At 47.7% G+C, this 27,719-nt stretch overlaps 11 protein-coding genes across 11 annotated transcripts; 5 read left to right on the forward strand and 6 right to left on the reverse strand.

The window, feature by feature from the left end:
* Window positions 1–238: 238 nt before the first annotated feature.
* I303_108245 (uncharacterized protein) lies at window positions 239–1,670 on the forward strand (the record flags this gene model as incomplete). Its single annotated transcript, XM_065969790.1, has 6 exons — window positions 239–241; window positions 323–515; window positions 629–738; window positions 874–1,259; window positions 1,340–1,413; window positions 1,570–1,670. 6 exons carry the CDS (start codon window positions 239–241, stop codon window positions 1,668–1,670), a joined length of 867 nt encoding a protein of 288 aa, XP_065825862.1.
* An 852-nt stretch (window positions 1,671–2,522) lies between these two features.
* I303_108246 (uncharacterized protein) lies at window positions 2,523–5,402 on the reverse strand (the record flags this gene model as incomplete). Its single annotated transcript, XM_018410696.1, has 18 exons — window positions 2,523–2,571; window positions 2,621–2,718; window positions 2,783–2,799; window positions 2,860–2,915; window positions 2,969–3,154; window positions 3,213–3,256; window positions 3,303–3,377; window positions 3,427–3,478; window positions 3,537–3,583; window positions 3,636–3,713; window positions 3,768–3,846; window positions 3,911–4,077; window positions 4,133–4,166; window positions 4,222–4,367; window positions 4,433–4,615; window positions 4,722–4,805; window positions 4,870–5,031; window positions 5,121–5,402. The coding sequence occupies 18 exons, from the start codon at window positions 5,400–5,402 to the stop codon at window positions 2,523–2,525; spliced, it is 1,839 nt and encodes a 612-aa protein (XP_018260506.1).
* A 776-nt stretch (window positions 5,403–6,178) lies between these two features.
* On the forward strand, window positions 6,179–6,863 carry I303_108247 (uncharacterized protein; the record flags this gene model as incomplete). The annotated part of the gene is made up of 3 exons (XM_018410695.1): window positions 6,179–6,212; window positions 6,396–6,565; window positions 6,825–6,863. The coding sequence occupies 3 exons, from the start codon at window positions 6,179–6,181 to the stop codon at window positions 6,861–6,863; spliced, it is 243 nt and encodes an 80-aa protein (XP_018260505.1).
* Window positions 6,864–7,143: 280 nt separating this feature from the next.
* Window positions 7,144–9,086, reverse strand: I303_108248 (AmmeMemoRadiSam system protein B; the record flags this gene model as incomplete). The annotated part of the gene is made up of 8 exons (XM_065969791.1): window positions 7,144–7,329; window positions 7,457–7,748; window positions 7,876–8,013; window positions 8,138–8,249; window positions 8,386–8,498; window positions 8,646–8,820; window positions 8,965–9,008; window positions 9,076–9,086. The coding sequence occupies 8 exons, from the start codon at window positions 9,084–9,086 to the stop codon at window positions 7,144–7,146; spliced, it is 1,071 nt and encodes a 356-aa protein (XP_065825863.1).
* Window positions 9,087–9,443: 357 nt separating this feature from the next.
* Window positions 9,444–11,457, reverse strand: I303_108249 (uncharacterized protein; the record flags this gene model as incomplete). The annotated part of the gene is made up of 6 exons (XM_018410693.1): window positions 9,444–9,496; window positions 9,564–10,089; window positions 10,155–10,613; window positions 10,684–11,073; window positions 11,129–11,246; window positions 11,315–11,457. 6 exons carry the CDS (start codon window positions 11,455–11,457, stop codon window positions 9,444–9,446), a joined length of 1,689 nt encoding a protein of 562 aa, XP_018260503.1.
* A 513-nt stretch (window positions 11,458–11,970) lies between these two features.
* On the forward strand, window positions 11,971–14,835 carry I303_108250 (pre-mRNA-splicing factor CWC22; the record flags this gene model as incomplete). Its single annotated transcript, XM_018410692.1, has 6 exons — window positions 11,971–12,107; window positions 12,164–12,818; window positions 12,885–13,281; window positions 13,418–13,653; window positions 13,725–13,784; window positions 13,843–14,835. The coding sequence occupies 6 exons, from the start codon at window positions 11,971–11,973 to the stop codon at window positions 14,833–14,835; spliced, it is 2,478 nt and encodes an 825-aa protein (XP_018260502.1).
* A 247-nt stretch (window positions 14,836–15,082) lies between these two features.
* Window positions 15,083–18,312, reverse strand: I303_108251 (uncharacterized protein; the record flags this gene model as incomplete). The annotated part of the gene is made up of 16 exons (XM_018410691.2): window positions 15,083–15,246; window positions 15,378–15,645; window positions 15,769–15,800; window positions 15,885–15,980; window positions 16,067–16,197; window positions 16,275–16,285; window positions 16,373–16,445; window positions 16,524–16,664; window positions 16,801–17,029; window positions 17,096–17,169; window positions 17,221–17,363; window positions 17,461–17,581; window positions 17,658–17,723; window positions 17,779–18,050; window positions 18,131–18,216; window positions 18,285–18,312. The coding sequence occupies 16 exons, from the start codon at window positions 18,310–18,312 to the stop codon at window positions 15,083–15,085; spliced, it is 1,935 nt and encodes a 644-aa protein (XP_018260501.2).
* Window positions 18,313–19,625: 1,313 nt separating this feature from the next.
* Window positions 19,626–20,854, forward strand: I303_108252 (uncharacterized protein; the record flags this gene model as incomplete). The annotated part of the gene is made up of 2 exons (XM_018410690.1): window positions 19,626–20,242; window positions 20,494–20,854. The coding sequence occupies 2 exons, from the start codon at window positions 19,626–19,628 to the stop codon at window positions 20,852–20,854; spliced, it is 978 nt and encodes a 325-aa protein (XP_018260500.1).
* Window positions 20,855–21,740: 886 nt separating this feature from the next.
* On the reverse strand, window positions 21,741–23,012 carry I303_108253 (uncharacterized protein; the record flags this gene model as incomplete). The annotated part of the gene is made up of 2 exons (XM_018410689.1): window positions 21,741–22,294; window positions 22,361–23,012. 2 exons carry the CDS (start codon window positions 23,010–23,012, stop codon window positions 21,741–21,743), a joined length of 1,206 nt encoding a protein of 401 aa, XP_018260499.1.
* A 389-nt stretch (window positions 23,013–23,401) lies between these two features.
* Window positions 23,402–24,159, reverse strand: I303_108254 (uncharacterized protein; the record flags this gene model as incomplete). The annotated part of the gene is made up of 6 exons (XM_018410688.1): window positions 23,402–23,586; window positions 23,654–23,683; window positions 23,754–23,794; window positions 23,859–23,929; window positions 24,002–24,031; window positions 24,100–24,159. The coding sequence occupies 6 exons, from the start codon at window positions 24,157–24,159 to the stop codon at window positions 23,402–23,404; spliced, it is 417 nt and encodes a 138-aa protein (XP_018260498.1).
* Window positions 24,160–24,592: 433 nt separating this feature from the next.
* I303_108255 (uncharacterized protein) lies at window positions 24,593–27,633 on the forward strand (the record flags this gene model as incomplete). The annotated part of the gene is made up of 10 exons (XM_065969792.1): window positions 24,593–24,688; window positions 24,761–25,115; window positions 25,190–25,208; window positions 25,264–25,485; window positions 25,559–26,073; window positions 26,144–26,156; window positions 26,214–26,463; window positions 26,536–26,714; window positions 26,793–27,290; window positions 27,396–27,633. 10 exons carry the CDS (start codon window positions 24,593–24,595, stop codon window positions 27,631–27,633), a joined length of 2,385 nt encoding a protein of 794 aa, XP_065825864.1.
* Between the last annotated feature and the right edge of the window lie 86 nt (window positions 27,634–27,719).

The following is a 27,719-nucleotide window of genomic DNA, read 5'->3' on the forward strand; positions in this document are numbered from 1 at the left end:
ATCATTGCAGCGAGATTCAAAGAAAAGCTTGGCCAGATAAGTTCTAGTCTTCCACCTTCTGCTTCTTGTAAGTCTACTTGTCATTACCCATTGCAACTTTAACACCCTCATAAGATACCAAAACACAAAGATATCGGCTAAATCAGTAGCCTATACTGATTCAACTTGCCCACCATTTCAGAAGCCTCCCCATTTACGCTGATCTCAGTCCTTATCGGACTATTCACGAAAGACAAAGATGGTAAGTCTGCCTCATACCTCAATCTCATTCGCATCGGGCGTATCACGTCGTATACTGATTCTATTTCTCGCGCTGTCGCAGCTCCGTCGCCAAACGAGGGAACGCAGGGAATACATTTACAAGAAATCCCAAGAATCTCAAGAGAGGGCGATATACGAGAGGAAGCAGAAGATCAAGGATCTATTAGCTCAAGGCAAGCAGCTCCCCACTGAACTACGGAATGAAGTTAGGAATCTAGGTGGGAAGGATTTGGTATTGGATGAAGCGCAAGTTGGTGCGTGCGGCTAAACTCTCAACCAGACTCCAGTCTCCATTATCCTTTCGCTCTTGTCCAATTCCAACAGCGATATATCTCTAATACTGATAGTACTCGCCATGGTCCTGCAGATCCCCGTTCACACATCGACGACGAGTACGCCAAAGTCGGGACATACGATCCTAAAATCGTCATCACCACTTCCCGATCTCCCTCTTCTCGTCTAATGCAATTTTCCAAGGTGAGCAGAACTATCCTCTATCCTCAATCTCGATTCTCAGTGCTCAACCCTCAATTCTCACGGCCTTGAAGAACCTTTCAACACATAATACACAATCACCATAATTCGCTGACAAATGAGTGTTCATCTAATCAGGAAATGCGTCTCGTCTTCCCCAATTCATACCGCCTGAACAGAGGAAACACAGTAATCAAAGACCTCGTCTCCGCCTGCACTTCTCAGGGGGTCACAGACCTCGTCGTGATCCACGAACATCGTGGTGTCCCAGACGCCCTCATCGTCTCTCACTTACCTCACGGCCCAACACTCTCAATGACCCTTCACAACGTTACATTGCGACACGATGTCTCCTCAAACTCCAGTACAGTATCCGAACAATTCCCCCACTTGATTTTTGATAATTTCAGCACGAAATTGGGAGAGAGGATAACGGGGATTCTCAAGGCGCTTTTCCCAGTTCCAAAGGAGGATAGTAAGCGGGTGATGACGTTTAGGAATGAGAATGATTTTATCTCTTTCAGGTGAGTCGAGCGAAACGGACAGCAAGAAACTTAGTTTTAAAGAGCCAATTCTCTGATTCGCTGATTGCCCTGTTGAGTAGACACCACGTATTCGCTAAGACGGGACATAAGGATGTACAACTTGCCGAAGTCGGCCCTCGGTTCGAAGCTAAGCGTGAGTGGAGTCCGGAGTCCCATCTTTTCTCATTCGTCCGACTTGACTCGCCATCCAAGAAAACCCTTCTTCTCCTGGAGTCTCATGTTCACTCTCGTACTCAACCTCAGATCGCGAAGTATCTAAGCTGATAACGGTTTCTGATTCGTGGATTAGCCTACGAGATACGTCAAGGCACGATTGATCAGACAGAAGCGGATGTCGAATGGCTCTTGAGACCGTACATGAGGACGTCCAAAAAGAGGAATCAAATTTAGTTTATATCTCTCTATCTCTCAGTTCCATATATTTCCCCTTTATCATGATCCAGGCCATATGTTGTATAATCTATCATCCATCGCATCGCATCACATCGCATCACACCATGCCACATACATTATCACCAATATGCATCTTCTCTCACGTCCATTCACGTTCATGTTCATGTTCATGCCCAAACCCATACCCATGTCATATCGCAACGTAATTTTCAGATGGCAGATAGCATACTGCACAGTCCAACGTCTGAATCACTGCAAAATGCAACAGGATCAATTTCTCGTCCTCGTCATAAGAAATATTCACATTGAATTGCATAAACATTCGACTTGAACATTGTGTATATCGACTTTGATCTGCCCCCTTCCTTTCCTATATACTTCCGCCCTTCCCCCATCCTCCATCACCGTTCGCTATTCCCATCCACCCTTCACACTTGGTATGATACTTCTTGATCGACATTATATGCTAAACATGATTAAAAATGATGATGGTAGAAAAAATTGTTTTCATCGGATTCGTGCGAACGTTCTCGTTTATATGCTATGCGAAATTTGATATGAGATTGATCAATGCTTGGACGTTGTTGTATGTTGGATGTTGTTGTATTTTGTATATATGCACAGTGAATTGATGATGGTTTGATGATGAGTCCTCTGAGCGAAATGATCAAATTGATGATGCGAATGTCGATGATTGGCTGAAATGCAAAAATGCTGAATATGCACAAGAGACGTGATTGAATGATGCTGAGACGTGCGATGCGATTATTACGCTGACTTGAATTGGTTTGAATGCGCAGTCGTGTTTGGAGATCATGTGCTTAGGAGTGAGTGTTATCGATTGTGCTCTCACCCGCTTCCAGCTCGATGCCTGACTCCGACGGCATGCATGAGGCCTCTGCACGACCTGTCAGCTGATATACTTGTCCGAAGACAGCCCAGCTCACAAAGATCGTAGAAGATCGTTTCCGCTCTGAGAGTTTCGAAGGGTCGTGCTATAAGCTCGACAAGTCTGTCGGACACGAATGTGTTCGGCTGGGGTCAGCTGTGTGCACAAAGTAAAATTGTCAGCTGAAAGTCACTGCCGCGAAAGTCATGAAACAGCTTACACAGGAGAGCACAAACGCTAACGTGTGAGGCCACGTCAGTAACGGATCCGACAGATGACAGTCCTCTGTAGACTCACTCAGATGCGCTTTTCCAATAGACGAAGTTGCTATGGCAACGATGCCGGGAGTTCGACTGCGAGTGCATTGTCAGCTGCATGGCATTCATCGCGGGGATGAAGGACCTACCCGTCATCAAACGAGCAGATGGCGTTCACATATTTCATGATAGAGCCCCTTCCGCCTTCAGTCAAGGCAATTTTGGCAAAGTTGACTCCATGATGCGTGACTGCCACGGGGGGATAAGAGGTCAAGATGGCTTCACATGTCCTTCGGTATACTTGAGGGTATCCTATAAGCTTTGTGATTGCGAAGCTGCAAGTTGCGAATAGTCAGTAATGACTCCGATTGGGCGATGTGGCCATATACTGACTGTCCGAATTGATTGTTCGCAACTTTAGCGATGTCGTCCAGAATCTATGGCGTGATGATTAGCACACATTTCCAGTAAGATGCTGCTCACCTCTTTGAAAGCTGGCTCCATGAGATCCTGAGATCCGAACACTTCGAAGACCTGCTGAACGGCGATTGATCCATGCTGAAACGAAATCAGTCTCCCTGGAATCATTTCCATCATGAAGGCTTACCTCATTGATGCAGGCCAGTTCAGCCCATCGGCCTACCATTTCTGCGTTGATTCTGAACGTCTTTCAGTTAGATTTTCCGAGCCCAATGAACCGGCAATAGCTATGCTCACTTGGTGAAGATTTCAGACTGCCTTGCTTGGCGGCATTTCTCCAGATACTACCATCGCTTCGTCAGCTGAGTGCTGGCCAAGCGGGACAAGCAAGCTCACCTCCCTCCAGATCCTCCTAGCTCCAGTTCTCATTGAATCGAAGATGCCAAATTTGATCAATGCGTCAGAGATTGGTTGCTGACCCCAAGTGTGTAAGCTGGGCCAAGGGACTTTTGGGCATAAAGGGCTTACCTCCAATTCCTTATTCATGATAGCCTTGCACAACACATGGGTGCCAAATTTATCGCTAGCAATGGGCACGATATCGTCCCTTCATGTACACAAGACAAGGTCAGCCACGGAGGCTGGAACGGGAGGTTCACTGTAATTCTCACTGAATTTCCCTGATAAAAGCCTCCTTGTCCTGAGTGTCCCCCCTTTCAAGCAATTGTTGACACAGATAATTTCCGCAAGATGTGAAGCAGAGGGGCTTTGCCCACTCTATGATGGACCGAACTAGCATACAAGTCGGATCCAGTGCTCGGGGAAGCCCAAGACGGCTCTACAAAGTCCTATATGAGCTGAAATAGGATGTCAACAACACGGAAGCAGCTCACCGCTAAGGCGTTCACCGCGGCTTTCAGGCCAGAGCTGTATAAGATGGTGTCAGCAATCATCGTGAGACATCACACACATGAAGGCTTACCGCTCTGAGCTGCTCTTGGGGATGCGATGCGCAATGATCCACACGATAGGCCTGATATATTCGTGAGGCATGTCGGCGAATTTAAATGTACCTTGAAGTATCCGGCCGAACAGATGAGAGGGAGGTGAATACGATGCTTTGTCGAACTACCAGGGCATAATCAGATAGTCTGTACCTTGAGAGGGTTGAGGTACTGCTTTGGATGGCTTACATGATCATTCAAATACTGAGAGAGTCTTGAGGGATCGTAGCACACTTCGGGATCCTCGAATCTCTGCAAACCGAGTCCGGCAATCTGGCCATACCCCGCAGATGAGAATGAGGGATAACCACTATCGAATATCATCGAAGAGCGTGAGCTGACGGGAGGTGAAGTGTGTGCCGGGGTGTTCGTCTGATGGTCATACGTCAGTGACCAGCATACACGATGAACAGGCAGGCAAGAGTAGATCTTTGGCCAAGGCCATCGAGCAAAAACGGACAAGGAAGAGAGGGCTTACGGCAAAAGCATTTGCGTTTCTTTCCTTCAACTTCTGGTTCTCAAAGGTCAATTCCCTTATTCTCTCCTCGGCTATGGCAAGTTGCTATCCCAGATGACTGCATCAGCTAGGAGTGGCTAATCTAATCAGAGAGAAATGTGGAACTTACCTCTTCCAAGCTGACCTTGCGATGAGTCTGAATCTGCGGAGGGGGTGGTCTGTGCTTCAGAGGAACAGGGGGACCCCACGCACCGTTGTTGATGCCTGGCATGAAAGGCGAAGCGAGAGCATGCGGAGATACTTGATTAGCATGTGTCGGAAGATCTCCGAGCTATAGAATGAGGTGGCAAACAGGAAATTAGCTCCAGATTCCTAGTAAAATTTCTTGCTAGATAGGAGGAAGAACATTGCATGGCTTACTACTCTCCGTTGTTCCTTATACTCGGGGCCAGTTGGCTTTGGGTCGCTGATGATCGGACCTATATGTGAGGTGGGAAGCATTTGAAATCTATCGGACCACACAGACTCTTCCATGCTGGAGTTGGGTGTAGCTACGATGGGGCTGGGACCCTCAGAAGGCGGTGTATGACCCGGAGTAGTATGGCGAGAGGCATTTGCTGGCCCAGTGTTAGACGTGGATCGGGAATGAGCGTTGGGGTTGGGTGGCGCCCAAGTGGAGCTCGCGAAAGGCTGGAAGGTCATGGTAGACTATGACAGTGAACCCCTTCCATGGACCTGAAGGGTGTCTCGAAGAAGGCTGTGATAGTCGCTGAGACAGCTAGAGGAGGCCCGAGCCCAAGCCTACAGGATGTGGGTAGATGTGAAGAAGGTCAGGTCAACGAGAGAGATGCTATGAGAAACCTGGGACGTCAGAAAAATGGGATGGACAAGAAGAGTCAGGGGCCTAAGCTATCAAGGCTAGTCCGCAAGGGAGTGAGTTAAAGTCAAAGAGATGAGATGGGAAGAATATCAATGCAAAGTGATTGAGTAAGAGATCAAGTCAAGTGAAATGGTAATCGAAGTATCAGGAGAAGAAAAGAGAACAAGAAGAGAGTGATATGAGTATGAATGGCCGCTTATATAGATGTATGAGATGGAGATGGGATTGGTTGTCTGGGTGAGTGTGAGTTGGGCGAAGTCGCATATCCCATGCTGTATGGTGTGTAAATTTAGTTAGTTGGTGGACCACAAAAGAGAACAGTCGCGTGGGGCACCAATCCTTCTTCGAGTCACGTGTCAATCATTCTCTTGGGTTGACGAGAGAAGAGGGAATTTGATCCCGTTATACTTTGCTTTGTCTTTCAGCCAGAGTTGATTCGCTCTCTGCTTTATTGGATTGATTGAAAGATAGTTAATAAAAGAGATAACCACAAGCATACCTCAAACAAATACATCAGAGTTCCGTCCAACCTGATTGAGACCCACAGACACCGCTCATAGCTCCGCACAAGAAAAGCACAATATAGAAACCAGGCAGGATGGCGACTACACCAACAATGGACGAGTACAGACGTATGTTCCGCCCTTTCCTCCTCTTTTCCTCATACCAATAGATCTTTTACTGACTTGCATGCCTGCCGCTCCACCAATTACTACTGACTTCAAAATCCATCATCGGAATCACCGATCCAAATTGTGTTGACGACTGACGACTGACAAATACGACTATAATCGGTCCAAATTCGCCCTACGCAGAAATACTCAAATCGCGAGACGAACACATCCGAGAATCATGGATCAAAGCCATGGAGGCTCGATTGGTTCGAGAGGAATTACAGAAATGCTATAGAGGCGAAGGGGTGAATCACTTGCAAAACTGTAAAGACCTGGCAGAGAAGTACGCAGGTATGATCAGGGAGAATAAGGTGAGTAGCTATCTAAATTTAAATAGACAATAATCCGTCAAAGTCTCATCTACCTCTCTCATTTACCGTATTTCATCTCTAATCGTCCCATTCATCTCCATTTCATCTCGACTCTGTAATCCAACTTGTAAATTATCGCCATGCTCATATCCGCTGCGTACCTCTCTTACAATACTCATCCCTTTATGTTGAGCCGGCTTCAATGTTGAAGTTGGGCAAATGAAATGTGCGTTCTGACAGAATTCTTTTCACGCAACAGGTAAAAGGATACAAACAAATCGATACCGAGATGCCTTAGACCCGACCTAAGATAAAGGGTTGTCGTTTGAAAGAGATGTGTATGTATATGTAAACCAATGAAATTGCGATTTCACTTTCACTGTCTATCGCAACGCCAGTATTCTTCCTGAGTTGTCCATCCTACTCTGACCGTGAAGCCCTCGAAAGGGTTACCAATATGACTCTCGAAACGATTTTTGAGTGACGTTACATGCGATAATCGGAATACATAATACGATACGCTACAATGCAGTACAACGACCCAAGAACTTCGTATGCCATGCGTCGTTCCCATGGGATCACTGAGGAACCCTTAGTACCCCACTAACATAACTCACACTACTATCTCTCCCGCTCACACACTGACTACTTTGTTCGTACCTGACAAAGCTAAAGACAGGCTTTTTTTCTTCCGGACCTTCAGAGTATATATGCTGGATGAGATGGAGCAGGACTGTAATGGGATTTCTACCGCAAATCGTGTTCTTCGCAGGTGAAGTTGATAATGGATATCAGTCTCAGTCTCAGCTATATTCATCTTTCGCCTTTCTGTATTCTGCACAACCAACTCCGCAGATCCGCTATTCACTCAAAACTCTGAGCCCGACTCACCTTTGTGCGTGCCAAATACGCTTCCCATCTCTCCAAAGCCCCTGTCTCCGCTGGTCTTCTCAAAAGATCCATACCTTCATGATCCATATATTGTATAGATTTCCAGATTGGCACTCCCCCGTTGTCGGTGTTACTACTACTACCGTACTTCTTGATCAACACCGGAGGAACGTTTCCATTGGTTGCTGATGCTGATGAAGGGGGAGAGGCAGAAGCAGGAGGTACAGGTGGTACGGGGTTAGGAGGGGAAGGGGCATTTGGATAATATGGAGTACATGAGAATCTTGTTCCCCTGAAACACGAAGATCTCGTCAGATCAGTCTAAGTCCATCACCCCGAAGATTTGTATTACATGACCGTCACAAGGAAGAAACGGTAGGACTGGATAAGAAGTGAATGGCTGGGGAACAATAACATACCAATGGCAGAAATCCGACGAAATCACAAAAAACGTTTCATCATCTTGCCAGTATCTCGATAGTACTTCGCTAAGTTGACTCAATTTAGCAGGTGAGGGATGTCCCACGAGTATAGGTACCAAGGCAAGGTCGGTCCGACTATGAGAAGTGATTCACATTAGCACGCAAGTCAGTGTCGCACCTCTTTGAGTAGTGTGGGATGAGCAGACAAGCGCATCGAGCATAATGAGATCATTTTCAACCCAGAATGAGAGACACTCACCCCTCGAAGACATGTCTGATATAAGGCAAATGCATCTCCAAACTATGTTCATCCTCATCCGCCGATTTCCTCATTTGCGAGAACACTCCCGTAGATTCGAGCTCCGTGATTGCTAGACCCGTTCGCGGTACACATCAGTTTGGTTCCAGTCGGAGTATAGATTCACACCTTCGCGATTGAGGAGACGGTGTCAAACGAGTGGAGTACCGGTTGGACGACGATCTTGTACCTGAGGGGGTTCGACTCACTCTCTAGATCTAATGGAATATCTCCAAGGGGAGTCTCATAAGCCTCGCAAGTCGACAGAGCTACGCCGTCCAGATAAACATGATGGGATGGTCCCAATAGGAATACTCTCTTACTAGTAAAGCATTCGAGATTAGATATCAGCTCATCTCATGAGACCCACGAATTCGCTCTCTGTCTTTGGCCACCTGATCGTGTTCGCGCCGCAGTTTAGAGGGATTGTGGGGCTAGAATCCGGTCAGATCAGAGCGGGAACACTCACATCTTCTCAGTTGGTATACTGGCATAAGCCCAAGCTGCCGTCGGCCCACTATAGCTGTACCCCGCATGAGGAGCTATGATTGCCTTTGCATTCTGTACGGGAGGATTGAAATCCAAAGCAGGGATAGGCTGTACGTTCGACAAGTACTCATCTAGCTGTTCTGTGAGTTGAGATCCTATAGATCCGACCAGACACAACGGAAGATCAGCTGTTGGCTCTCTTCATACACACATAATTCGTAGTAAGGCTGAAGACAAATGCGAATACTAAGAGGAAAAGGAGCGGAAAGATGAAGACCCCAAGGAAAAGATAATCTCACTGGAAGAGGTATACCAGCTCCCAGCGTGAGAAGCTTCTCTTATTCTACATTGACCCTCATGAATATCAGCTAATGATCGACTATCCCTGACCGACTTCCCGTCATACATACCCGCTAGTCATCTTCTGCTGATCGAGAAATACGTTAGTGGATAAGAAGATCTCTAAGATACAAACACAATAGTAATCTACCTCTTATCTCGACCAGATAATAAATCCAGACAGTGCACAGAGCGCAAGTGGAGTCTCCGGTAAATGACGTTGCGTTGATCCGGAAACAATCTCCGTGACTCGTTGAAATCGATAGTTTATTTCATGGAAAGCATGCTAGGTCGTTATCGTTATGCATATATGTATCGGTATAAACAATGAGGTGTATATAGTAGGATGTCTTTGTCATATTCTTGAGTTCTACTTTACTTGCTTCTTCCGCTTTTCCACCTTTCCATGGTCTTGCAGAATGCTGGCATACTGCACCACTTATACCTGGCCCGAACCGAACTTGACAATATCCGTGACCGCTACCGCGAGGTCTGCCAGAAAACATGATCGGCATCAGCCACTTGGATAATTCGCTCATATCGCAAACAGGATACTCACTCTCAGCTTCAGTAGCCGTCTTGGCTTCCGCATAAACCCTCACGCAATCTTCGGTTCCTGAGGGCCTAACAAAGGATCTGCCCATATCATACTTCTTGACCGTCTCATCAATCGTATCTTGAAGGCCTTGCGGGTGTTGCAGCTTTCGTTCAGCGTCCGTAGCTACGAAGATACTCCTATCTGGGACTTCGACCTTCACTAATCTGTTGGGCAAATCTTCGTATCCTGCATCCCATTCTGCTGCGCCCCATCCTCGATGAGCCAATACAGTTTCGACCAACAGCATATCGCTCAAAGCATCCCCTACAGCCTGATTTATCAATTCCGAGAAAGCCAACAAATTCTTAATCGCATTTGCCGAGTCGGGCGATTGCGGATTTGCAGATTTTAATGCTTTGATAGCTTGATCCGAGAACAATACGGTTCCATGACCGTTTGCTTCGAAGTATACACCGATATCGTAACGCTGCGCTGCGTGATGGAGATGCTTTACACCAGTAGGAACGCACGAGACCGGTATGTTTCGCTACGATGTATGTACAATCAGCTATCTGACGTGCTCGCTGAAATCGATCGCCTAGCTGAGCTTACGCTTGTAAGATATTTGGTAGAGCTTCCATTCGCGTAAGCGGTCTGCACTACACCGACTTCCAACTTGTGCTCTTCATCCAGCTTCGCTTTGACAATCAGATCCCCAAGGAACATAGCGACCATGACAGCAATCTTGTCTCCATCTAACAACCTGAATGTCCCCTTTGATTCGTGGAGGTAGTAGTACACGATACGATCTGCGTCTCCATCAAAAGAGCAGGCTCTGGTTCCTGCCTTGGATAGTACGCCTGAAGATTGTATTGAGGGAGGCAAAGCTTGTTTCGTTTTGACGAAGTCTGCTCCGCACGAATGATTAAGCGATCCTTGGGTCGAAGTGGACGTGTTGAGTGGATTGATAGGTAAGACATCACCGAGAGTGGCAGTGAAGTCTTGCAAGGCCAAAGCGCCTACTCCGTTTGCGCAGTCCACATACAATGGCGCAAGGGGTCCGCGATTCCCCTTTGATAGACGTTTCAGCTTGACACGTCCGGCGTTTCCGCGACCAGAAGCTGATATGGCTACGACTCACTATAAGGGTCCTAAACGCCTTAGCCATCTTTTCATTGTATCCTTTCTTGGTTGGTTCCCCATACGTTCCCGTCTTATCGTTGGTAGCTTTCACGACATAATGCAAGATGGGCGTGGTGGTTACACCGAGATTATTCGTTTTGACCGATTCTCCAAAACTCTCAAAACCCCGTTCAAGGGCTTTGATCAGTTCGGGCCCGGATGGTCTGGTATCGTATGCGTAGACGATGTTTGCAGGTTGTGATAAGTCTACCCGTAAGTGAGTAGCTAAAGTGGTGAACGTGGAAATGAGCGATTCGGTTGATGGGCAATTCGAAAGGGCTGTAGCGTGGGCTTCCCAGGTCGGGTCAAGCATCTCTCCAGAGGGATCAACGAGCTTCACTCCATTGTCCTATGAGACATGTGTCAGTTGAAGCACAGACGTACCCAATAGCTGCATAGCTTACAGGTTCAGGGTTGTGTGAGGCAGTGACCATCACTCCGATGGTAGCTCCCTCGAGTCGCTTCGACCGAAGTACAGCTAAAAGACCGACCCGAAAGAGAACAGAGGGGAGCTTTGTAGCACTAAAAGGGCGAAGCAGCGTCAGCTGAGGTCTCGGGTCGGTATCTTCCTTCCTAATGCTTAAGCTCACAGCGTCCTAAATCCAGCAGTACCGTAAGTATAGTTGACATGTTCAGGTTTAGGGTACTCGTTGGCTCCTGCTGCAATGGCATTGAGCAGTAAGGCGTGCTCATGAGCAGCTTTTGTGGGTGACTTATTGGGTGAGAAGGACATTGTATAGCGATCCAGTGTGTTTTTGCGGTGATTCCTCTGTCGAGGTATCTTTGAATGTAGGTAAAGAAAGAAGAGAAAAGATGCAGTAGTGAATTATCAACAACAAAGAGGACAGTTATAAGTGCGTCATGCCGTCACAGCATTACAGCATTACGTTGATCAGTGACTGGGTCAGTGCGGGGGTCGCCACTCAGTCATGGTACTCGTAGGGCAGGATAAAAGAAAGAAAAAGCCAAAATCACCTTGCAGCAGGGATCGTTAACCAGGGATCGTTAACCTATTCATGCCCTGCATTTAATCCAGACTCTCTACCCGCCGTTCACTTCGACAAAGTATGCACACACATCCTACTGCTTCTTCGACCTCTGCTTTTGTCCATCTGCATCGTCAAATTAATACGAGAAGTATCAAGCAAGAAAGAGCTGGCGATACAGAGGCTCTTGAAGTGTGACAGCCCTGTATTCCGTCGAATCGTCAATTTCGTTCAACTCTTCCACTAAAAGCTGCGTCAAAATGCCTCGTTCGCCTTCACCTTCCCGTTCACCCTCACCGTCCCGTTCCCGCTCAGCAGCGCGCTCCTATACCCGCTCGATATCACCTCGTAGCAGAAGCATAACGCCGGATGATGTTCCAGCACCCAAGCGCAAAAGGTAAGCTCTGCGAAACCTCCTATACGAGGCAAACACAAGCTGACGGCATTCAACAGATCCCCTTCGCCCAATCCACGAGACCGTTCGCCTTCGCCACCTTCCAGACGACGTCGCGGATCCCCTTCTCCTCCCCCCAACGTCCGAGGTCCTAACGATATAGATGCACCGAGAGTCTTGGATATAGATCCCAATAGGAAGCGTGCAAGGGAGGCGGCGATGTTAGAAGCATCCATCACGAACGAGCTTACGAAGCCGTCCGGGAATGGAGTCGTAGCTTTGAACGGCTCGGCCAAGGCAGACGAAGTCGCCAAGGCGGAGTTCGCAAAGTTAATCGGGTCAAGATCTGGAGGAGCATATATCCCACCTGCAAAGCTCAGGGCTATGCAAGCTGAAGCTGCAAAAGATAAAACTTCCTCGGAATATCAGAGACTGTCATGGGACGCCTTGAAAAAGTCCATCAACGGTCTGATCAACAAAGTCAATGTATCAAATATCAAACATGTCGTTCCCGAATTATTTGGTGAAAATTTGATAAGAGGAAAAGGATTATTCGCGAGGTCGATAATGCGTGCGCAAGCGAGCTCTTTGCCTTTCACCCCTGTCTTCGCGGCATTGGTAGCTATTGTGAATACGAAATTACCTCAAGTGGGAGAATTGGTCTTGATTAGATTGATCAGTCAGTTTAGGAGGGCATATAAGAGAAACGACAAGGTCAGTGTCATGATTCACATCTGATCCTGCCGGACTCGAGACTGTGCTAATCTACCGGCGTTGCAGATCGTGTGTCACGCAACATCCACTTTCATAGCTCATCTGTGCAATCAATACGTCGCCCACGAGATAGTCGCCCTTCAAATACTGTTATTATGCTTGGACAGACCAACCGACGATTCAATCGAAGTCGCTGTGGGATTTATGCGAGAAGTAGGCTTCTTCCTCAGTGAGAACTCGCCAAAAGCCAACAACACGGTATTCGAGCGATTCAGAGCGGTCTTACATGAAGGAGCTATCAGCAAAAGGTGTCAATATATGATCGAGGTATTGTTCCAAGTGAGAAAGGACAAATACAAGGATAATCCGTCGATACCCGAGGGCTTGGATTTAGTGGAAGAGGATGAACAGATTACTCATAGGGTCACCTTGGATGATGAGCTACAAGTGCAAGAGTCGCTTAGTGAGTATTTCTTCTCCTCCGAATACTGTGACATCCTCCCCGTTTGCGTACTTTTTGCCTTAACATCTTCCTGCCTATCGGCTTCCAATTGATCTGGCCAATATCAGGGAGTCGTATGCTGATGTGCATCATACAGATCTGTTCAAAGTCGATCCGAAATACGTTGAGAACGAGAAACGATATGAAGAGATCAAGAAGGAGATTCTTGGTGATTCGGATGACGAGTCTGGATCAGAATCAGGATCTTACGATTCGGAGTCGGAAGATGACGAGGATGACGATGTCGCGCCTGAGAAAGCTGGCATTGCGGATATGACGGAGACAAACTTGATCAACCTCAGACGAACGATCTACTTGACCATCATGAACTCGGTAAGTCCTCTACTCCTGCTGACACATCGCGCAACTTTTCAGCTTGACACGTAGCTGATGGAGCTTTCTAGCTAAACTTTGAAGAAGCCGTTCACAAGCTCATGAAGATCAACATCCCCGAGGGCCGAGAGGTGAGCAGCTCATCGCCAACGCATCTTTGTAGCATGGGAGCTGACTTGAGTTCTGTAGATCGAACTGTGTAATATGATCGTAGAATGTTGTTCTCAAGAACGATCCTACTCGAACTTCTACGGTTTGATCGGTGAACGATTCTGCAAGCTGAACAGAGTATGGACGGACAACTTCCAAGAAGCTTTCTCTAAATATTATGATACCATCCATCGATACGAGACCAATAAGCTCCGTAATATCGGTCGATTCTTTGGGCACCTCCTGGCGTCCGATGCTATCTCATGGGCTGTTCTCAATCAAGTGCACATGAACGAAGACGAGACAACTTCTTCTTCCAGAATCTTCATCAAGATCCTCATGCAAGAGATGAATGAAGAGATGGGCCTCAACAAACTGGTAGAACGATTCAAGATCCCCGATCTAAAACCTGCTTTCAGCGGGATGTTCCCTATGGACAATCCGAAGAACACCCGATTTTCCATCAACTACTTCACGTCCATCGGTCTCGGTCGAGTGACGGAGGAAATGAGAACTTACCTCCAGAACGCGCCGAAGCTCTTGGCAGCTCAACAAGCTGCTATGTTAGCAAACGCTTCTTCGGACTCAGATTCAAGCTCAAGTTCAGATAGCGATTCGTCGAGCGATAGCGACTCGACATCAGACTCGGATTCGGATAGCGATTCCGATTCGGATGATTCGAGATCAAGATACAGAAATAGAAGAAGAAGGTATAGTTCGGATTCGAGATCGCCTCCGCCTAGAAGAAGGAGGTATTCGAGCGATTCAAGATCACCACCACCTAGAAGAAAGTATTCGCCATCGCCATCGAGATCGAGATCACCGCCTAGAAGAAGAAGGTATTCTGATGCGAGTGACTCGAGATCGCCTCCTCCAAGAAGAAGGTCGCCTTCGCCCGCACCGAGAAGAAGATCACCTGTGAATGGAAGGAGGAGGGATGATTCACGATCGCCTCCACCTAGAAGAAGAAGGGATAGTTCGACCCCGCCTAGAAGAAGGAGAGATAGCTCGACCCCGCCCAGGAGGAGATAGTGCAAGAAGTGCAAAAGAAAAGTCAAGTGACCAGATTGACGTGCGTGCGACTGGTTTACATATTTGTGTGTGTGACGGTCGTTTGAGTGAACGTCATTAGAACGATAAGATCGTATCTTGTATGATTTACACTAATCATCTGATTATGAAAAGGGCATTGTGGCCAAAGAGAGAATGCATGCCGCTTTATATGCAGTGACAAGGTATGGCAAACATATATTTACTCCGCTGAGACATTTCTTGGAAATCACAATTTCGCCCTTACAACGTCTTCGTCGCCATTCTTCTTCATACAAATGTCTGCCGAAGGGCGAGGGCGAGGATCCTTTCTGCTTCTTTTCCTTCTTTCCCATTCTTGGGTGATCAACAATTTCAAATCCTTCTTCAGTATTTTGCCATTAACGTTTTTGGCTAAATCGTTCATAATGAGACAAGGACATCAGCGTCGCAATTTGCAGACTGCCAGTACAGCTTGGACTTTCACACGGATCGAGAATGAGTCGAATTGATGAATGATTAGGCATATGTATAAGGGCACTCACGTAATGGTCCATCATGTATAAAAACCATTTCCGGAATACTGTATCTAGGTATCGATTTCCTATTCCTCAATTCACTGATGACACTCTCCTCTATATCCCTCTTCCTTCTTGTTTTCTTGTGCGAAGTAATAGGGGAAGAAGAAGGAGGCCGTAAAGAGACGATAGCTCCTACGACCTCACCAAGACGATCATGCGGTAATGGAACGGCAGCTACTTCTGCAATGTAGGGGAGAGCGTATATGGCATTCTCCACTTCGGACGAGGTGATCTGAGCATAACCAATTTCAATATCAGTATTGATACTACATTGCATTGAACCATGGCAAGGCAAGGCTATCTCAGTGCTACGTGTTTAAGCGGGAGTGGAAAGAAGAGGGATCTGAAGACTCACATTCTCGCCTCCTCGGATTATAATGTCCTTCACTACATACCCCATTTTTCACACAAGTTCACAGCTCATCAGCAATGCTCAAACAATGGTACTTGAGTGTGTTGATAATGGCTCACGTCGATCTTTGATATACAGGAATCCCTCTTTATCCACATACCCAATATCGCCCGTATCCAACCACCCATCTTGGTCCAAGACCTTCCGTGTTGCGTCTATGGGATGCGGGTGGGACGCAAACGAGCGCATTGTATGTCAGTGAGTATGGAAACAGATAGGTAGATCACCATCGTTGCCTCACCTTCGTCGCCTAGATAACATTTCATCACCTGTGGCCCATTCACATATATCAACCCTGTCTGTCCAGTAGCCAACGGTCTCTTCGTATCGGGATCAACAATCTTCAAATCGCATATCGGTACAGGTGGACCTCTGTGCCTCATCGTCAGTCCTGGGCCGACGTTCGCTCGAGGGACCCGGTGCTTATGATTGTATACGGTGTGACTCACGTGCTATCGGGCTATCCAGAAGCGTGAAAGCGAAATTAGCGAACAGCAGAGCCGATAACGCAGTGTGCTAAGAGAAATTACATAGAAGGATAGCTCACCCTATCCAGATAATCTCCTCCAGCGACCGAACATACATACGCATTCGTCTCGGTCAATCCGTATCCTTGCACCCTGCCAACTCATCGGTCGTCAGCCTCGATACCTATCTTTACCTCCTTCGGCGATGTGTCACCCTGGCGGTAGACTCACAGCCCTGCTTTCGGCCATTTTGACTTCACTTCTTTCGGCATGTGAGAACTTGGCGGCGCGCCTCCGTAGAAGACTGTGTCGAAGGCTGTGTCCTTTGGTAACGATGGAGACTGGACGATAGATGCTACAACAGCTGGTACGCTAGAGAGCAATCATTGACCAGGTCAGTCCGCCAAAATAAAAATCAGTCCTCATTTAGCCAAAGCTCTCAGCCATTCTTAGGGACTCGTCCGTCTTCTTCTAGTGAGGTGGAGATATCGAGTCAGAAATCACTTACCCGCCAATGACCTTGACATTCTCCTGAATGATCAGCCTGATCGCTTCTTCTGCATTCCACCTCCGCATCAAGACCATCCGTGATCCAGCGAAGAAAGCCCGCATAAGCCATGATAAGCAACCCGTGACGTGAAAGAGGGGTATCGCAAGCAATAGTGTTCTTTGCGGGTCCGTGGGTTTAGGTAAAGGCGGTATAGGAAGGCCTGCTCTTAAAGCTGCCCGAGCGGGTGCTGTATATCAGATCAAGGTTCATCAGCCTACGCCACGTAACTCGGGTTGCTAGCGATATCACTGACCGACCATGCCGGACCACAGATTCGATAAAGCCATACGCTGCGTGCTTAGTACCGCTTTTGGGAACCCACTCGTTCTGGTAGAAGTCGTCAGAGACATTCATGTCGACGGTGTTTTGTGAGCTTACCCCGATGAAAAGAATACTACCGCATCGCTTTCAGGTCCTAGGCCTTCCAATCCGTCACCCCGTAATATCGCTTGGACGTCGGCAGGCGTGTCGAATAAGTCTAGAAGGGTTGGCAAGTACGAGGACTCAGACCAACAGAACATCTGTCAAGCATTGTTGTCAGTCTTCGTCACACGATAAATAGCTGATCGCCACCCCTTGGCATCTTAATCGATATATACGACCTTCTGTCTTGCTCACTTCTGGTAAATCGGTTTCGCGAACAAAGCGGTACGGCCCAAGAATCTGAGCTCTCTCCTCATCGAGCAACACCAAGGAAGGTTCTGTCATTCGTATCGACCATATGAGCTGTTCACGAGGTCTTCATTGCAGTAAGATCATCAGTGTCCGTCCATGACTCTCTAATGTAATTTTGCACGATGGGGCAACGGACTTACAACCATGCGTTCAGGAATATTGCTACACCACCTATCAGGTGTGTAGCGATGAATGACACAATGAACCTAAAGTTCCAGGTCAGCTTTCTATCCATTGTTCGAAGATTTGTTTACGACCCACCCCGTGCAATTCCGACCGCCAATCATGATCCTGCTCCCCACACCCAGACCCCTCTTCCTCATCCACGCCGCCAACCGTAAACTCTTTTCTAGCACTTGACCAAAAGTCACATTTTCTCGAGGATCGAAATCAGGAGTTGAGCTTGAGCTTGAAGAGGAGGGTTTGGCTGATCTATGTGGTGTTCTGGGAATCGGTAAAGGAGAAGAGAGGAAATGCCGGTCTGAATAGGTATGTAAGGTATGTAGCAAGAATTGACGGAATGTCGATGGCAGCTGTATTGACGAATTAGCTAATTAGCTTCCGAAACACAGTTCCACGACACTGAGATGCAGTCATGTTGAGCAGCACTCACATGCTTCCATGTTCTGACCTGTCTTCCGTGAATGATTTTCTCTTCCATTTCCAATATAGACCCGGGAGAAGTCATGATCCGGTCACCTGCGCAAAGGGTCTAGTGAGCTGAAGGCAACAAGGGGGAAGGGAAGGGCAATCCTTGAGGTCCTCACATTCTGCTATACTGGGCCTTTGCACCATCCTGCTTGTGCGCTTTATGACTCAGCTATGCCGCTTGGGAAATCGAAGGGTTGGAGATAGAACTGTGATTGTCGTCCGAGCGAGAACATTAAGAGGTTTCGTTTCGGGAAAAGCCTAATTGTCTGATCCGAAATTCCGGACCAAACACAGAATTAGGGATAAAGTTGAATTAGCGTAGATATACACGTGGCGCGAATCCGCTTAGACGAGTTGACGCAGGAGATCTGTGCGTTGATCATCAATATCAATTAATCAGCAAAGCGATCAATCCGTATCGTATCCTCGCGACGGAGTCTCAGGCGGAGAAGCCGAGGAAAATTCCCCATCATGGATGGAATTGTGTTACTGCTGGTGACCGTCAAAAGCATCTCGTTCGAACACGTTGACCATCGACGTTCTACAAGCTATAAATGCTCTCATGGATTCCGAGTCAATCTTCCTTCTTCTTCTCATCCGAACTCTTTAATACATGCCTTACTGGACTGACTTGATCTCAACACCAGTACTGTAGCCTTGCGGTGATGTTCGTTATTCGTCTGACGTCAGCTCACTCGTTCTACTTCTGACTTGCTTCCTCTTCATTCGCTGACCAATGACCGCGGTTCTCTCCCTCGCTCTCGGTTGCCCTCTAACCACCTTAGATGTTCATTCATCCTGGCTCCGTTCCTGCTTGCTGACTTATCAGTCACGGTCTATTCCCTGCAGAGAGTACCAAACATGTGGAGGAAAAGTGTATTCTACCACGACAGAACCCATTCTACATCAGCTTCTTTGAGCTTCCCAAAGCGTCCACCGTTAACCCACGCGCGTCAAGTATATCCCCTGCCTCCCAGACCCGACACATATCAACCCCAACCCGAACCACCCTCAGAGTCGTTGACACGCGACTTAACAAGCTCGCATCATTCAGCTTCAACCCATCCCGATATCAAGCGGCATGAGGTTTCCACCGAGACCGACGCCAAGACCGACAAGCGGAGGCGCATGTCAACCTATCGTGCAGATGCAGAAGAATCGATAGCATATCTACCCATTCCTAATGCTCCTCCAACCTCCAATATGCAACGGAAATCCTCCTGCAATCGACTATTCCAACATCGTTTGTCTGCTAAATATCTATCCCGCCGCCCGCTCGGACTAGATGTCAAAGTGGACATAGCCCAACAAACGGATCTCGTCAGCTCGCATGAAGTACTGCCTCCGACTCCGGCATCGTTGCCTAGGGACGCTTCAATATCAGTAAAAGATCCTTTTTTTTCGACGTACTGTCACCAGCGAGCATTTTAACATCTGCGAAAACATCCTCACACCAGATGATTCGAATGCCACAGAACCATCAATTATTCTTCGACGCGCTGTTGCCTGCAGCTTCCTTGCCATCTATGTGCACATCATCGCCCCTATCCGTTGCGTCGACAATACATGATGGACAACTTGGTTGCGAAGCATCGCCCGCATCAGCACCGTTGTCTTATGATACTTTAACGTCGCCTGTGTACGCATCATCGCCCTTGCACGCACTTTTGGAAAAATTCACGATATCCGGTCAGCCTTGCAGATTGTCGACCTTTGTCGGCAAGAACCTCGGCTTGAGGGCCAATAACAGAATCAAGCGAGGAGCTCTCATCATGGAGGAATCTCCGCTAATGTGCGTTGAAGTGGATGCCTTGGATCAACGAATTCGGCGGCATCGAGCATATCGCGCTTTCACTAAGCTACCCTCGACCACGCAGGACATCATTTTAGCTCTACACGCCAGGTGTGACACACGCGCAGAGCCCGACGAGCTAGTCAACATCGTCGCGACGAATTCCATTCCCCTTCAGGGCGACCCATTTGAGCCGGTGAAAAAGGTTGGATTGTTTGAGACATCCAGTAGGATCCACCCTGAACGCTGGATGGACGTGGTACGAGGACGAACAACAGCTTCGTAAGTAAATACTCAAATTCACTTATGAACGACAAGCAGCTGACGTCAACTTGCCATACCTGTGTAGATTTAAACGCCTACGCCGACATCTGTGCCGATGAGGAGGTCACCGCTTCATATGTGGACTACATCACTGATCCGCCTTCTTGCTGACGGGAGCGAATACACCAAGATCACGGCTTTGTGTGTCTCTGCTCTTCCTGCAAACTTTCGCCAGTAGCTCGCCTGGCGAGCGAAAAAGCTCTTGAAAGGTATAAGTCTCTCAAAGAGAAATGGCTGGATGTACCGATAATAAAGTGCGCTGCATCGTCCCGGAAACACCTGAAAGATTTAGCGACAATGGAAAGCATATTGACGCAGGAAGGCAAGCTTGGCAGTCTAGGGCAAATTTATGATCAGGCGTTCGAGGTGTCGGCGATCCGAGGTGAAGTAAAGGTCTCAAAGATTATGGCGCAAAACGCTCTGGACCATTATTCGACTATATGGGGACGCAAGAAAGCCTTCAAGCACACGAATTATGGGATCTTTGCGGACGATCCGACTCAGCTCCAGGATTGGGATTCTTTCGTGGCGCAACAATCAGAAGCAAAGAAGAAAAGAAGACGGATATAGTCGCAGAATGGGGCAGCATGCTGAGGGCCGACAGATGGCTATGTTTAGTATCGTGTAGTATTTTGGGTCACAGTCTGGACAGCATGCGGGTCAAAAGGAGGTGGTATATATATATATATATATACATTCTATCGCAGACAGTATCATACCATAATCAGCGTGATATCAACAATGACAGTCGCAAGAGTCATGGTGTTGGACTTGTATGAACCGTACTGCCTATATATGGGTTGCAAGAGCATCATCATCATTTCATAGTCGGGCGCCGTGAAGTGTCTGTTCATTTTAGGCATTTGAGCATCACAAACCGACGTCGCATGTAATTGACTCAGATCCTATCCACTTGAAACTCTCGGAGCTTCTCCCAGACGAGTTCTCCCCCTTCATCTAAGTGCTTCGCCCATTGCTACTGCCGCCTGGGTTGCCAGCTTCTGCTGATTCGCTTCTCGCCATCTACTTATTTCTGTCTCGGAGGCTATTCTCCCTTCTAGTGCTAAAAGCTGGTTAGGCCTGGGACGATGAGGAGGGAGCGTTACATGAGTGGACGTCTCTGCTTACCGGTCAGAAGCTGACGTCAGCTTGCCAAACCTGTGCAGATCTGTACGCCTGCTCCGAGATCTCTGCGGATGAGAAGACCACTGCTTCAGAGATGTACATTTCTTATATCGTATATGTGAAGACTGGATATACATAGCTTTACATAGCTTTGTAAACATGTGGTTTTATGTATCTGATTGTATGTATTCCTCAAGTCTAGTTCATTAGCTGTATTCGGCCCGGATTGCGGAACTCTGCAGAGAGAAGTCATGGCATCATCAGCCATTGCAAATGATAATTCTTGCCGAGCGACGACAAATCACTCACTCTTGATCCCCCACACAGCTAGCTACCTTCGAGCTCGCCTCCGATTTTTCGCCTTCTTGGGCAACTTTGGACACGTCGTTGGCCAGAGAGTATGTTGAGTGGGATCATGAGACACAGCCTCAAGTGGAAATGTCAAAGCTCGCTCGCGACCCAGGACGCGAGTGTAGTGGGCGAGGCAGTCGAGAGCAGCTGATCGGGTATCCTTGGGCCTTCCCATTGCGGCGTTCATCTCCAGAATGAAGTCGTAGACTTGGCCTTGTCGGTTCCAGAGTCGAACCTCATTCAAGATCTTGAGCGCCTTTTGAAGTAGCTGAAGTATTTCATGGCGTTTCGTGGTGATTTCTTCAATCTCAAGCCTTTTCCACTCCCTCCTCATCGCCCTGTACTCCCTCAACTGGGCCTCTCTACCGGAGTCTTCGATGGACAGAGCTCTGCATGTCTCGCACATACATATGAATCCAAACTTCCGCGATAGGATACGTTGCCGGTCAGATTGGGGCTTGAGGAGATCATCGCAATAAACGTATGATACGGTGATTTGGGTACCGACAAGGATGTCTGTATAGGCGTACAAGTCTGTGCAAGCGATGGCGTAAGTGTCTCATTCAGACACCGTCAGTCAAATTGCCATACTTCACTCACGCATTTTTCGTTCGTCCTGGTACCATGTCCACCCAGCGTTTGGTGCACAGCAATGATTGATCATCGCCATAGTGCTGAACAAGCCCAGGTCGTCCTGTATTGGTATTGCATTTGTCATCACTTTGTTGACGATGCGATCTTTGTGGGCCAAGCGGTCTTTTCTTTCATGCAAGTGGTCGAATTTTTCCTTCTGAGCCGAAGAAGTGTCTTGATAGATTTCGCGAAAGGCCCCCACTCTGAATGCTGATCGTGAAGGAAAGGCCATAAAAGGCGATTCTTTGAGGATCAGCGAGCCTTGAGGGATATCTTTGGTAGCAAAGAGCCCTCGTCCAGCTTTTTGTGTCGTTTGATGCATGTCTTGCACCTCGTACACCGTCGAGTCGTCAAGATTCGCCATATGGATCTCGCTATTGTGCGCCGGGTCTTTGAGATTGCGCGAAGAGTCTTCACACTCGACTGCAGGTGTTTCGTATTCGTTGACAACATGGGGGAGCTCATCTTGGGATGCAGACACGCTCTCTCGATTGAAAGAAGCACAGACGCCCTTCGGATCTGTCGATATAGCACCCCGCTGAACGAAGAATGTAAGATGTTCGTTGGGAATGTCAAAGTATTGGACAGGGTGTTTCGAGAATGGCTTACACACGATCATGTGGTCAGTCCGCAGTTGGAACGGTAGGGTGAGAGTGCTGGGGAGTGAATGAGTGGACGAGTGGGCGAGTGGATAGGTATATGGGTGTATGAGTAAACGAGTCAACAAGTGAGGATTGCCCAGGTAAGCACGTCAATATAGAAAGTCAGTAAACAAGTCAGTAAACAAGTCAAACAAGATGCGTTGATGCTTCCCTTCGGTGTCTCGGTGGGGCGCAACAAATTCAGAGATTATTGATCAAGCAATCATTCAATCAACCAACCAATCAATCAATCAATCAATCAATCAATCAATCAATCAATCAATCAATCAATCAATCAATCAATCAATCCATCCACCAATCAATTGATCGGCGCTCGATCGGCGTGCCAAATGGTGCATCGATCTCGTCATGTCGTATGATCCGCCGCTATCGCGGCCTGCGCTGCCAGCTTCTCCTTGTTTGCTTCTCGCCATTTGCGTATCTCCGTCTCCGACGCTATCCTCCCTTCTAGTGCTAATGCCGCTCTAGCTTGACGGCGTATATCGTTCTCTGCCTCCCGCAGATGTGTCTCGTACTTCAAAAGATGATCATCTGTGCACATCCCTGTTCAGCGAAAGACCATGAACGTCTTAGAACAGTGATAGAGGCTGATGCTTACCTGCTCCAACAACAAGGCCGAATATTGTCGCTACGCCAAGATAGCGGGTCAGTATCGCTTGTCTGCGGCAAGAAACAGATTCTAGATGACATCCACCCACCTGAGCTGACTAAGAACGCTTTCAATCCCAATGTCTGGCGTCTATAGAATTCATAAATCAGCACCGGTCGCGGCATGGAGGCAGGTGCACGTGAATGGGACATACGCAAAAGGTGGATATGCGAAATGACCCATTGCACATGCTATTGTCCCATACACTGTCCATCGTGCTGCTCCCTTTAGAGGGAAAGGGAACGACAAAGTCAGCCAGTAGCTTGTGATTCACTGGGAAAAACAGGGCCGGCTCACTTGCATACCACCTGCTAGCTGTATCTCGTACTATACTCCAGGGATGTCAGTGGTCAGCTCTATCAAGTCCAATATAAACAGGTCGTGAGTAGGCTCACAGCTCGTTGCTGGTGCTCTTCCCTTCGTTGTTTTTCCTGCAGAGTTGCAGAGTGCGGCATGATGTCCTAACGATGTCCCAAATCCAGTGTTCTTGATCGCTCGCCGTCAACGCCTTTCACCAGTGGCTCACGTTTCGGGGCACAGACAGGTTTCGCTGTGAGTATTAGGCAGCCCTGTATCTGGGGATTCGGCAAGGCTACTTGAATGTAAATGGTAGTGTAACTGCTACCTATGATAAGCACACTGAAGTCACCGTAAAATAGATAGCTTCACGATGACCGACATTTCGGGGTGGAGGTCCGATTGATTGAGAGAGAGACAGACTCGCTACCCCGCGCTACCCCGCAATTTGACTGGTTCCAGGTCATCACTTGGACTCTTCATAACGCACAACGCGACAGACGCTGCGTTCTGCATGGGGTAATTCGTGTTGCAACCAGTTCTAACATCTTCTGAGCTGATTTCTACTACCCAGTGCACCGAGTCGACAAGATGCGGATATCCAAGCTCTTTCTTGGAGCTGTGACAATTCTTGGTGGCCTTGTATTTGCGCAAAACAACGAAGGCTCAGAGACCTTCAGATATGAGGTTTGTCCCTCGAAACTACCTCCTGCCTGATTGACTTTATCTCACAGCTGATTGATCTCAATTTCGACCTAGTCCGACATCACCAGACTCCGATCTTTAGTCATTCATTCGCTGTACTCACATAAAGATGTTTTCTTACGGGAATTACTTTCGAATGCCAATGATGCCTTGGAGAAGCTTCGATTGGTCTCGTTGACCGATCGATCAGTCCTCTCTGCTGGAGAAGGAAATGTCACCATCGAGATCAATCTAGACGAAGCCTCACGGGGAAAGACAGGCCAAATTGTTATCAGGGATACAGGAATCGGAATGACAAAAGATGAATTGACTAGGAATCTGGGTACGATCGCGAGAAGTGGGACGAGCGAGTTTCTGAAGAAGGCTGAGGAGGGTCAAGGGGTCGACGGTAATCTCATTGGGCAGTTTGGTAAGGGTCACTTTATTTTGATGCCTTTCGAAAGACGTGCAGCTTATTTCATTCCTTCTTTGTTCGACGAGCAGGTCTTGGTTTCTACAGTTGGTGAGTCACCGCCCTACCGCAAGACACTCGGAGACTAATCTATGATGCGCCGTAGCTTTCTTGTCTCACCTACCGTCCGAGTATCGTCTTTACCACCCGCTACATCCGGCAACTCCGAACCTACTCAGCATACATTTGTCTCCTCGTCCACTGGCGACTCATTTGAGGTCTTCCCGGATCCAAGAGGAAATACCCTTGGAAGGGGTACTGAGATTGTGTTATCAATCGGAGAGGAAGAAGCCGAGTTCTTATCAGTGGAGAAACTCAAGACGCTGATGTACGTCCGCTAATGCAGCCTGTCGTTCTGATTGAAAGGCGAGAAGCTGATGAACATCGTTTGGTAAATATAGCGAAAAACACTCCACCTTTTCGACCACTTTCCCTATTTACATCAAAGAGCGCAAAACCTCTAAAATACCAGTTCCACCGCCCCAGTCCCCAGTCGAAGATGGAGATCCTGATAAATTCGCGGACGATCTCGATACCGATGAGACCACTCCGAAGGAGGAGACATTTGAAGAGGTTCAGGAGGAGAGCTGGATCAGGGTGAACGATAAAGCTCCAATCTGGATGAGGGATCCTAAGGAAGTATCTGAAGAAGAGTACAAAGCGTTCTACCAAGCGGTATCGAAAGACGATACGGGTGAACCTTTAGGCTGGTCACACTTCAAGGGTGACACCGGATCGGGAGTCTCGTTCAGGGCCATCATCTATGTTCCTTCGTCCCTGCCCAAAGAATTCTGGTCAAAGATGACTAGCGGGATCAACAATGTACGATTGATGGTCAAACGGGTATTTATCACCGATGATTTGGGAGAGGATTTCATGCCTAGGTGGCTGAGTTTCTTGAAAGTCACTGTCGACGGTAAGGCACAATCTTTCACCCTCTCGGCAGGTCCGCAGTCAACTGATACGAATCATTGTTGTTGCTCCAGCCGACGACCTACCGTGAGTAACTACATCGAGATAGAATAAAAGTTCGTGACTCACTCTACACTCAAACAGGCTCAATGTGTCTCGAGAGACTCTTCAGAATAATCGATTCTTATCTCAGCTCCAACGGATCTTAATCCGAAAAGCGCTTGATCTTTTCACTAAGCTATCGAATGACCAACCTGAGACCTACAAGCAGATTGCGAAGCTATACGGCAATGCTCTCAGGATTGGATTATTGGAAAGTCCGAAGGACAAAGTGAAGATCGCCAAGCTGCTGCGTTTCGAGAGTACGCGAAGCGAATACACTACTCTTGAAGAAGTGAGACCGCTGCTCCCCATTGAATCGCTTTCCAAGTAGCGTTTCAGATGCTAACCTATATCCTTGTCGCAGTATGTCGAGAATCGAAAAGAAGGTCAAAAGCAAATCTACTATATGGCTGGGGTAGGAGAAAAAGCTGAAGACTTGGCGAGATCGCCTTTTGTTGAGAAGCTATTCGCCAGGGGATATGAAGTCCTTTTGCTGAATCTACCTTCCGATGAACCTATGATGGCCTCGCTGGATCAATTCATGTGAGTTCACCACCCATTTCGATAAAACCAATTCACATTTGGGTCTTGGTCACACACGGCGCTGATTGTGTCACACAGGGGCATGACTACTCAAGATGTGTCGAAGAAAGGGTTGAAATTCGGCGACGAAGATGAGCACGAAGCCGAGAAGAAAGAATTAGAAGCACAGAAAATTGCTTTCAGACCTCTGATAGATTGGTTGAAGAAGGATCTAGCGGGTCAAGTGAGCGATGTCACCGTGACGAACCGATTAGTCACTTCGCCATGTACGATCATTGTCGACTCATATGGATGGTCAGCCAATATGCAACGGATCATGTCTGCCCAGACTGATTCGCAGGATGATCCGATGTTCAACATGATGAAGAATCTTCCCAAAGTCTTAGAAATCAATCCGAAGTCGCCCTTGATCGAAGGGCTGTTAGAAAGGGTACTAGACCTTCCCCAGGTGGAAGAAGATGAAGATGATGATGTTAAGCGGACTAGCGAAGAAGAGGAAGAATTGAGAGAGACTGTCAGAGTGTTGTTCGATACGAGTTTGGTCAGGAGTGGATTTAGCGTTGCGGATCCTACAACGTGAGTTCCATTCGTAACAATTCTCGTCAAAGAAGAATAGTTTACTTCGCGCGCTTGGTCCTGTTGTCATCGCTGCGTCTTAGCTGACGAGACTCACGAAACAAGATACTTTGAACGAGTCGAAGCCCTTCTTCGACGAACTCTTGGCGTTTCCCTCTCCGCAAAACCCAAAATCAACATCAGACCCGCACCACCGACAGCCAGTGGTCCTATACCTGAAGACGAAGAGCAGAAAATTGAGTTCGATCCGAGCAATATGGAAGGCATTCTGGGTGACGCTAGTCAATGGCCCGATTGGAATGATATGAAAGAGCAGATGGCTTTCGGGCACGATGAGCTGTAAAGCGGAATAACGCGCAATCGGAGATCAATCTGGAAAGCAGCACGAATCGCAGAGGCAAACAAAAGAGTGCGAGGGATCACGCAAAG

This window comes from Kwoniella dejecticola, chromosome 11 (assembly GCF_000512565.2).
Source record: "Kwoniella dejecticola CBS 10117 chromosome 11, complete sequence".
NCBI lineage: Eukaryota > Fungi > Basidiomycota > Tremellomycetes > Tremellales > Cryptococcaceae > Kwoniella > Kwoniella dejecticola.